Raw genomic sequence first — 10,432 nt, 5'->3', positions numbered from 1 at the left:
ATTCTTCACTCCTCTCATCTGCCTATTGCACCTCACCTAGATCTATCCATCACCTCCCAGCCCCTGACATTATTCCAACTCTATCCCTCCCATACCCACCTATGATTCCCCACATGCATCACCTGGATCCACCTATCACCTTCCCTCCATCTTTTAATACCGGCTACCCCCGCCTACTCTTTCAATCCAGATGAAGGGTTTCGGCCCGAAACGTCAACTGGCCATTTCCCTCCACAGGTGCTGTATTCCATGCCTGATCATTTTGTCAACTCCATTCTCCTGCTTTCTCCTTGTAACCCCTCACCAGTCAAAGACCTATCAATCTCTGCCTTAAATACACCATTCAGTACATTTTTATTACTAACTTGAAAAATGCTTTGAAGATGTATGGGAGAATTTGTGAAAGTTCAGATTTCCATAAGTCCGGCCATTCGTAACCCAGGGTGCACCTTATTACACATTCATTAATGAGGCCAAACTATCCTGAGGCACCTCAGAGGAGTGTTTCAAACAAACTTCAGCATTTAGACACATAGGACAAATGACCAAAGGAGCAGACCCCTCTGCTAGCCTCAAGGATCTTGATCTGAAACGTGGACTGTTCATTTCCCTCTTGAGACACAGCCTGACCGACTCTGTTGCTCCAGCAGTTACTGCACTGTCTGTGGGAGCTTGCTGTATTTACTCATCCAATAACAGTGACGACACCTCACAAGTTCTTCCATTCCTTTGGTTCCAAGGATCTAGATGGCGTTGCTTAAACAGAAGGTCGTCCTTTTACATTCCCCGTAAGATATTTTAGTTAGAAAGGAGAGTGACTCACCATGTCAACCAAAGCAACATAAAGGAACATTCCTGCGGTGCTTGCGAAGATCCAGGGGGTTACATTGTCTGTGTACTGTCCAGCAGCAATTCCAAGCACCATGCCCAAGTAACTGAGGACAGCAGATACCAGGTTAAATTTCACTGCCTGTCTCATTTTAACCCCTGCCTTCATTAACACAGCAAAGTCACCTGAAATAGACAAACAGGTTCAACAGTGCATGGAGGGGAACTTTCACAGAAATCTAAGCAGTCTATTTGCCTGTAACCATTTGTCAGCAACATAACAGTAACACTGTATAAAACTTCAGTTAGGTCACACTTGGAGTTTTGTGTGCAGTTCTGGTCACCCCATTACAGGAAGGGTGTGGGAGCTTTGGAGAGGGTGCAGAAGAGGTTCACCAGGATGCTGCCTGGATTAGAGGGTGTGAGCTATAAAGAGAGGTTGGACAAAATTGGGTTGTTTTATCTGGAGCAGCAGAGACTGAGGGGAGACCTGTTAGTTTATAAGATTATGAGAAGCATAGATAAAGTAGAGATTCTTTTCCCAGGGACAAAATGTCTAATACTAGAAGCCCACAGCTCTCATTATCTTATAAAGCAGGAAGATTATGAACATCTTTGCCAACAGGAGAAATATCCAAACTTTTAGATTGGAGTAGTGGAGGGAGGTACTGCATTTACGGAAAGAGGTTCAACTGGTTGTGACATTTTTCATTGGCGTGTACGAGAATGAGGGAGACGGACAGAAAAAGGCAGAGGATGGAGAACAGGCAAAGACGGGTGTGCAGAGCTAGACAGCAGGGCAAAGGAAGAAGGGATATCAATATCCAGCAGAGCCACCCACGGACACCAACTCACCCAGCTCATGGGGTAGTTCATGGCAGAACACAGCAATGGTGGTACTCAATCCGCCTGAAATTCCTGCGGAAAATGCTGCCCCTGTTGGTGAGAATGAATCAAGTTAATGTTGCTGAGGCTCCTAGTCAGCACCTCGCCTCCTCACTGAAAGGAGTGCAAGGGAGACTAACGAGGATGCTGCCAGACTTCAAGGAGGCTGGGATTTTATTTCTTGGAGTGTAGGAGGCTGAGGAGTGACCTTACAGAGGTGTGTAAAATCAGAGGTAGGCTGGAAACAGTCTTTTCCCACCAGAGTAGGGGAAATAGAAACTGGAAGACTGATGTTTAGGGTGAGAGGGGAAAGATTTAATAGGATCCAGAGGGTGGTCCATATATGGAACAAGCAGCCAGAGGAAGTAGATGAGGCAGGTATGTTAACAACAGTTAAAAGACACTGGGGCAGGTACATATATTTATTTATTAGAAATATATCACGGTAACAGGCCCTACTGGCCAATTACACCCACGTGACCAATTAACCTAGGTGCAAATGGATACAGCCTCTTTCAGTGCTGTGTGACTCTATGATAAATACAAGGATAGGAAAGATTTAAAGGGATATGGGCCAAACATGGGCAAATGGAAATCTTGGCTGGTATGGATCAATTGGGCTGAAGAGCCTCTTTCCATGCTGTATTACTTTATGACTATTTTAGTACCTTAGCAGGCATGGAACAAATTACCAGCAACTGCCCTCATCACCTCAGGAGAATAGGTGTTAGAAAGTAAAGAAGGACAGTTACCTGCTGATGGGTATCACAAAGAGTCAGTTGGTGTGACCCACACTTGGTGCTGACGGGTGTCAGTCTTGCAATGTAAGAGGGACAGCGCTGGGTAAAGTACTGAGGGAGAGTGGCAGTGTCAGAGGGACACCCTCTCACCGGAGAAGTAGTTTTATTACCTTGTTCGTGTCTGTTTTTTCTTGGGGCATGGCCTTACGTAAGCATTGTGAATCACAAGGTTTCCTAGCTCCCACTAGAGCTTCATCACTCACCAATCGCCAGTCCGTCAGTGAAGTTGTGCACGCCGTCACCCATCATCACCATCCAAGCAATATCCACTATCCCAGAGCTCCGCAGGCCTTCCAGACGGTGGGAATGTCCGTGGGAATGTCCCTGCTCCTCTGACCCCCACGTTTCAGCCGGAGGATCGTCAGAGAACTCCCTGCAGGGCCCTTTGCTGATTTCACTGGTAGGTTGGTGAGTGAAGGGTCCACTGGATGCATTTTCCTCCTGATCCAGCTCAGTTCTGTTGCAAGGCTCTGAACATTCAAAGCCACTTAATGAATCTTTCAGTTAGTATATGTTCAACTACACCACAAGGCCATCTTACACACATGACCTCAAGCAACGAAACACCCCACCCCCATTCCCAACTCTGAACCAAATGAACAAGCAGGCAACCAGCTTGCCAGGTATTAAGTTAAATTTAAACCTGAAACTGTATGAATTTTATCACTCAAAGGGTATCAGGGGATATAGAGTTTAGCCATGTGACTGGTAAAGTATGATTAAGGTGGTGAATATCCTCCGCCAGTTCCTAGGGTCTTGTGCAGTTTAAAGGAAAAGATTTTTAAGAATAGCTTTATTTGTCACATGTACATCAAAAGTTACAGAGAGATGTGTGTTTGTGCCAACGATCAACACCCAGTCTGCTGGAGGAGCTCGGTGTGAGGTGGGGGAGGAACTGTCAATATCGGGTCAAGAACTTGCCTCTGGACTGAGAGTGGAGAGGGAAGGTAGCTAGCAAAAAGCAGAGAGGGGTTGTGGTGGGACAGGGGCCTGATGTGATTGGTGGAACAGATAGGGGAGCAGAAACCTACTTGTCACCTCTGACTTCCCTTGTCCACCGATTATGTCAGGCCCCTAACCCAGCACTGCTCCCCCTCCTCTTTACACCAGCCATCTCTCCTCTGCAGCCTACATCCTGACACAGGGCCTTGAACCGAAGCATTGACACTTTCTCTCTCCCTAGTCCCTTCAGAAGACTGGGTGTTGCTCCCAAGATAATCAGGGAGGTTTCCACCCCTGAGGAGGGCCCCCTCTCATCCTTCTGCCTTCTCCCACAAAGGTGCCCACATCCATGTGGCCTCCAGCTTTGATCTTCAGCCTGTGGCCAGTGGCTTTAATGGGCGGACAGCCTCCTGACATATCTCCTTCATTCAGGTTGGTCCATGAGCTCTGGTTGGGCTTGCAGGACAATTAATCTCTTTCTTCTTGTGTGGGGAGGTACCTCTACCCCCTTCCCCAAACAATAGTACCCAGTAGAAACCAAAGTCTGCAAACCTAATTACCTTGGGCAGGTCTTAAGCAACGAAGTTCAGTGTTGGTTGGAACGCCCACCTCGAGGCCAGCCTGTTCCTTCTGCTGCCCGTTGTCTGGTGGCTGAGGGATGGAAAGATTAAGTTGATATAAAATGGAAAGGTAGCAGAGTCTGATTACAATTCCAGTCTCATATACAACATAGAACATAGAGCTCACAATGTTGTGCTACACCAATTAAACTTGTAATTAAGCCCCTCAGAATCGGAATCAGGTTTAATATCACTGGCATATGCTGTGAAACTTGTTTTGAGGCAGCAGTACACTGCAATATATAATAATTTTAAAACTATAAATTACATCAAGAAGTATATATGTATAAAATTAAATTTAAAAAGCAGTGCAAAATGAGGAAAATGTAATGAGGTGGTGTTCACAGGTTCAATGTCCATTCAGTAATCAGATGGCAGAGGGGAAGAAGCTGATCCTGAAATACTGAGTGTGTGTCTTCAGGCTTCTGTACCTCCTCCTCGATGGTAGCGATGAGAAGAGGGCATGTCCTGGGTGATGGGGGTTAATGATGAATGCCGCCGTTTTGGGGCATCACCTTTGGAAGGTGCGCTGGATGCTGGGGAGGCTAGTGCCCATGATGGAACTGGCTGAGTTTACAAGTTTCTGCGGCTTTTTCTGATCCTGTGCAGTGGCCCCTCCATACTTTCCACAGTACACCTGTGAGTGCTGTTGGTGACCTCTCCTCAAGCTCCTAATGAAGTATAGCTGCTGTCTCCGTGTAAATGCAACTACTTTGTAATTGCATCAAGATGTTGGGCCCAGGATAGATCTTCACAGATGTTAACACCCAGGAAGTTGAAACTGCTCACCCTTTCCACTTCTGATGCCGTAACGACGATTGGTGTGTGTTCCTGAAGTCCCCAATCAATTGCTTGGTCTTACTGACAGTGAGTGCAAAGTTGCTGCTGTGACACTAATTAACAAATCCCTTCTGCCTCCTTCCAGTTTCTGCACATTGACGTGCTTATCTGCTAAACGCCTCTATTGTATCTGCCTCCATCACCATTCCAGGCAGCACATTCCAGATACCCACCTCTCTCTGTGTGTTGGGGGGGGGGGGAACTTGCCTTGCACATCTCCTTTGACTTTACCCCTCTAAACCTAAATGCATGTCCTCTAGTACTAGACATTTTAACCCTGGGGAAAAGATACCAGTTGTTTGCTCTGTCTTCTTCTTCGGTTGTCCATCGAAATCCGATGACGACGTCCACTCCTTTAACGGTGAGATCTTTGATGACTATGCAGTCCTATCCTGGACCCACAAGCTCTATTGCAGGTGGGACATGTATATGTGGTAGTGGTGGTGGTAGGGGTGGCAACCACGGCTGCATTTCTCCTGGCTCTCTTCTGTTGTCTCTGTCTATGCTTCTCATAATTCTACAAACCTCTATCAGGTCTCCCCTCAGCCTTCGCTGCTCCAGAGAAAACAACCCAAGTTTGTCCAGCCTCTCCTTATAGCTCACACCCTCTAATCCAGGCAGCGTCCTGGTGAACCTCTTAAGCATTCTCTGCAGAGCCCCAACATCCTTCCAATAATGGGTGACTAAAATTGAATATGATGCTCTAAATGTAGCCTAAATAGAGTTTTATATAGCTGCAACATAACGTCTTGGCTCTTGAGCTCTGCCCCAACTAATAAAGGCAAGAACGTTCTATGCTGCAGGAGGTGATCTCCTAGGTCCCTTCCAAGTGTGAGCAACTAGGCTTTTAGGTTGGAGAAGGGAGGGGGTAATATATCCAAATATTAGTTCCATGGTGGGCTGAAGGGCTTGTATTGTGCTGGCAATATTGTTCTATGTATCCAGTCTATCATTAGCACTACAGGTTTCCCCCGCCATCCGAAGGTAGAGCGTTCCTATGAAACGGTTCGTAAGCCAAAATGTCGTAAAGCGCAGAAGCAATTATCATTTATTTACATGGGAACATTTTGTGAGCGTTCGCAGACCCAAAAATAACCTACCAAATCATGCCAAATAACACATAAAACCTAAAATAACAGTAACAGATAGTAAAAGCAGGAATGATATGATATATACACAGCCTATATAAAGTAGAAATACTTCTCTACAACAATTGCCTGCACAGATCTCCGTAGTGAAAATCTCACGCAAGCGCTCTCAGCAGAAAATCTCACGCAAGCGCTGTTGGCATAAACGCGCTCTCCAGTAACCTTTAAACTATGAAGCTGCCAAATCTACCAAATAACACGTAAAAATACACAGCCTATATAAAGTAGAAATGTATGTACAGTGTAATATCACTAACCGAAATTGGGAAAACAGCGCCAAGCACACTGATGATGGTGTGTTAGACTGAGTCGTCGCAGGTTGGGTGGTACAGTGGCCCCCACCCTCCAGGCCGCCAACCTGATACGTTGCCGCGAAGAACACAGCGGTAGCTGGGAGGCACACAGCACATTGTTAAGAAAAAAGCCGAAATAAACATGCTAATTAATTACGTGCCCGGCAGCACCTAATTAATTAGCATGCTTATTTCGGCTTTTTTCTCAACAATGTGCTGTGTGCCTCCCAGCTACCGCTGCATTCTTTGCGAATCGGTACAGTATCTGTCCGGGGCCCAGGTGTTGGGGTGGTGGGACACGGGGGGGTGTCATCTCATCGTCGATCAGGGCAGGCAGCTCATCTTCTCCTATGACTGCCCGCCTCGATATCGAAGGCCGAGGTTCGTTGTCTGCTGTGGCTGATGTGGAAGGCTTGCTTGACTGCAGAACCTCGCGCATTTTTCTATCATACAGTTGTTTGTAAGCACTCAAACCACCCTGCAAATATCCCCTAAACCTACGTACCCTTTCAAAATTAAAGTCATACTTTATCATTGCAGCGAAAATCTCACGCAGTTGCTTCACTTTCTGCATTTGGTTTCGATTGTTATCCTTTCCTCCTCCAATTGCATCAGCTCTTCATCTATCAGTTCTTGGCCATGGGATGCCAAAACCTCTTCAACATCATCTTCGTCAACTTCCACAAGCCAAACTCACTTTGTCCTTGCTTCGTTCACCACGATCGAAAAGCTTAATTATGTCTAGTTTTACGCTAAGTGTAACACCCATACGAGCTCTTTCAGGCTTTTCCGACACCTCAGAACTCATCTTGCTAACAGCTGCTCAATGCAACGTGTTAAAGCAATGCCGTTCCGAATCCGGGGGAGAGCGGCTGCTCGGGGCGCGCGCTGCCTTTTATCGCGCACTGATTTTTTTGTAACAGTGAAAACACCTTCTGAAAGGGAAAACAAGGTACTAATGTAGGTCTTCCGTAACAGTGAGGTTTCATAAAGTGAACATTCGAAAAGCGGGGGACACCTGTACTTTAAAAATTCTATCATTAGCTGGCACCCAAATAATCCCTCCTCATTGCCAGGGTTCTGACCTGACCAAGAGCCCCAACCCTCATAGCACTGACCTCACCGTTACTACAGGCATCAGGAGAGTGGAGACGCAGGGAGCAGGCAACTGCTTATGTTGGATTACAAAGTGTATCGAGTGTAGGAGTCGAAACAGAACCAGACCTTGCTGATATTTACACCCTGTTTAAATAACTCAAGCAGCTCACAAAATCAAATAACAACACCTAGGTAACAGTACAGCACTGGACAGGGCATTCACCCCATAATGTGATGCCAATTTGTACTAAATGTCCTCCTGTGTATCATCTACAGTACATCCCTCCATTCCTTCCATATATTGAACTCCACCTCACAGCCTGATTCCACTACCACCCCGGTAACCTAATCCAGGTACCGACCACTCTCTACTTAAAAAAAAATGCCCCTCCCATCTAACCTTAAAATCATTTCCATCTGGTGTTTCACATTTCTACCTTGTGGAAAAGATTCTGTCTGACTACTCAATCTATGCCTCATGTAATTTTAAATTCTCCCCTCAGCTTTTGCATCTCCGGAGAAAATAATCTCTCCTTATAGCTCATGCACTCTAATCCAGACAGCATCCCAGTGAACCTCTTCTGCACCCTCTCCGAAGCCTCCATGTCCTAAAAATATCCCTTTAAAAGGCATTTGGACAGTAACGTGAATTGGAAAGTTAAGAGGAATATGGGCCAAGTGCAGGCAGCTTGGTTGGCATGGAAATGTTGGGTTGAAGGACTTGTTTCCATGTTGTAGTATCCAGTGAGTCTGAATGTCATTTCAGCTGCTAAGATAACCAGCATTGGTACTTTTGCAACATTGGTTTCTTTCTGTTTAGTAAGCTTTAGATGCTTTAAACATTGTTGAAAATCTTGTTGGCTTCTGAGCAGAAGGAAGAAAGGCACCTGTTCAGCTACTTCCCAATATTACCATAGCAGGGGAAAGAAACAAATTCCTAAAAACTGTCAGAGGGAAGGACACCCAAGACTAAAAGATGGCCAGTTGGCTTGATAATGGAGTAAATGCAATAACGTGGAGCACAGAATCAGAACTGGGTTTTTTATCACCGTCTTGTATGATGTGAAATGTGTTGTTTTGTGGCATCCTTTCCTCCAACTGCCAGCAGAAAACTAAAAATCAGTAGGTAGTGTTGTAGATAATCAAGATGGCTATCAGAATTTAAGTGGGACCTTGACCAGCTGGGTAAGTGGGCTAAGAAATGGCAACTGAAGTTTAATTTGGGTAAGAGCAAAGTGTTGCATTTGGGATGACAAACCAGAGATGGACCTTCACAGTGAATAGTAGGTCCCCAGGGAGTGTTATAGAACAGAAGAATCGAGGCGTACAGGTACATGATTCTCTGAAAGTGGAATCACAGATAGACAGGGTGGTGAAGGAGGTGTTTGGCAGGTTGGCTTTCCTCATTCAGGGCATTGAATCCAGAAGTTGGCTGTTACATTGCTGTTGTTCAAGATATTATAACACTGATCAGTACAACACGGTACAGGCCCTTTGGCCCACAAAGTTATGCCAACCTACAGTATATAAACCTACTCTGTGATCAATCTAACACCTTGCCCACTACCCTCCATTTTTTTTACATCCATGTGCCTATTAACTGTTCCTAACGTATCAGCCTCAACCACCATTCCCAGCAGTGCACTCTAGACACTTGATGCTCTCCGTGTTTTAAAAAAAACAAAATAAACTACCTCTGACATGTCCCCTAAAACTTCCCTCCACTCACCTTAAAACAATATTCTCTAGTAATAGCCATAAAACAAGCTGCCAGAAGAAGTGGTTGAGGCAGGTACATTTAAAAGACACTTGGACAGGTACACAGATAGGAAAGGTTTAGTAAGTTGCAGTAAATAAATAGTGCAAAAAGAGGAACAATGAGGTAGTGTTCATGGGTTCGTGGACCATTCAGAAATCTGATGGCAGAGGGGAAGAAGTTGTTCCTAAAATATTCAGTGTGGGCATTCAGGCTCCTGTTGCACCCCGCTGGCAATAGTAATGAGAAGAGGGCATGTCCTGAATAGTGAAAGTTTTTAATGATGGATGCCACTCCTTGTGGCATCACCTTTTGAAGATATCCTCGATGTTGGGGAGGGTTGTCCCTGTGATGGATGTGGCTGAGTTTACAACCATCTGCAGTGTCTTGTGATCCTCGGCATTGGAGCCTCCACACCAGGTGGAGATGCACCCAGTCAGAAAGGTCTCCACTGTACATCTGCAGAAATGAAGTACAGCCACTGGCGTGCTTTCTTAGTGAATGTATCAATGAGCTGGGCCCAGGATAGATCCTCTGAGAAGATGACACTTCCACAGGTGCTTTCCCAGGCAGAAAGTCACTGACCAGAATTTTCACTCCGGGCTAATCCCCCACCATAGGCACTTTGTCCTCTTGTAGTACCACAACTAGAGATGTCCCATGGAGATAATCTGAACCTGGGTCTGCACCTCTGTGGCACAAGGAGGGGTTTTACTAACACCGAGAGCAAAAGGTGTAGTGTTTTACTAAAGCAATGAGCTATCTTTCCCTGTTTTTTTATAGTCATAGAGCAATAGACATTCAAACAGGCCCTTTGGCCCGAGTCGATTTTCTGTGTGCGTGCAAGCCTTTCGTTGAAACACACACCTGGAGGGATGGGTTAGTAAGTTTGCTGATGACACAAAGATTGGGGGTGTTGTGGATAGTCTGGAGGGCTGTCAGAGGTTACAGCGGGACATTGATAGGATGCAAAACTGGGCTGAGAAGTGGCAGATGGAGTTCAACCCAGATAAGTATGAGGTGGTTTATTTTGGTAGGTCAAATATGATGGCAGAATATTAATGGTAAGACTCTTGGCAGTGTGGAGGATCAGAGGGATCTTGGGGTCTGAGTCCATGGGACACTCAAAGCTGCTGTGCAGGTTGACTGTACGGTTAAGAAGGCATATGGTGCATTGGCCTTCATCAATTGTGGAATTGAATTTAGGAGCCAAGAGGTAATG

General features: G+C 45.7%; 1 protein-coding gene across 2 annotated transcripts in view; it reads right to left on the bottom strand.

Moving 5' to 3' along the window:
• LOC140191643 (zinc transporter ZIP10-like) overlaps positions 1-10,432 on the bottom strand; it is a 48,285-nt gene that overhangs the window by 6,220 nt on the left and 31,633 nt on the right. The window contains exons 7-10 of one of the 2 annotated variants that reach the window (XM_072249232.1): positions 4,016-4,106; positions 2,717-2,983; positions 1,684-1,764; positions 824-1,014 (exon numbers count right to left, since the gene is read on the bottom strand). In XM_072249232.1, coding sequence (XP_072105333.1) covers positions 824-1,014; positions 1,684-1,764; positions 2,717-2,983; positions 4,016-4,106 — 630 coding nt within the window. The remainder of the gene's footprint in view (positions 1-823; positions 1,015-1,683; positions 1,765-2,716; positions 2,984-4,015; positions 4,107-10,432) is intronic. The other variant, XM_072249233.1, reaches the window with a different exon arrangement.

Source organism: Mobula birostris, chromosome X (genome assembly GCF_030028105.1).
Source record: "Mobula birostris isolate sMobBir1 chromosome X, sMobBir1.hap1, whole genome shotgun sequence".
Classification (NCBI taxonomy): Eukaryota; Metazoa; Chordata; class Chondrichthyes; order Myliobatiformes; family Myliobatidae; genus Mobula; species Mobula birostris.
The sequence above is the reverse complement of the archived record's forward strand: the minus strand, read 5'-3'. Positions and strand labels throughout refer to the sequence as shown.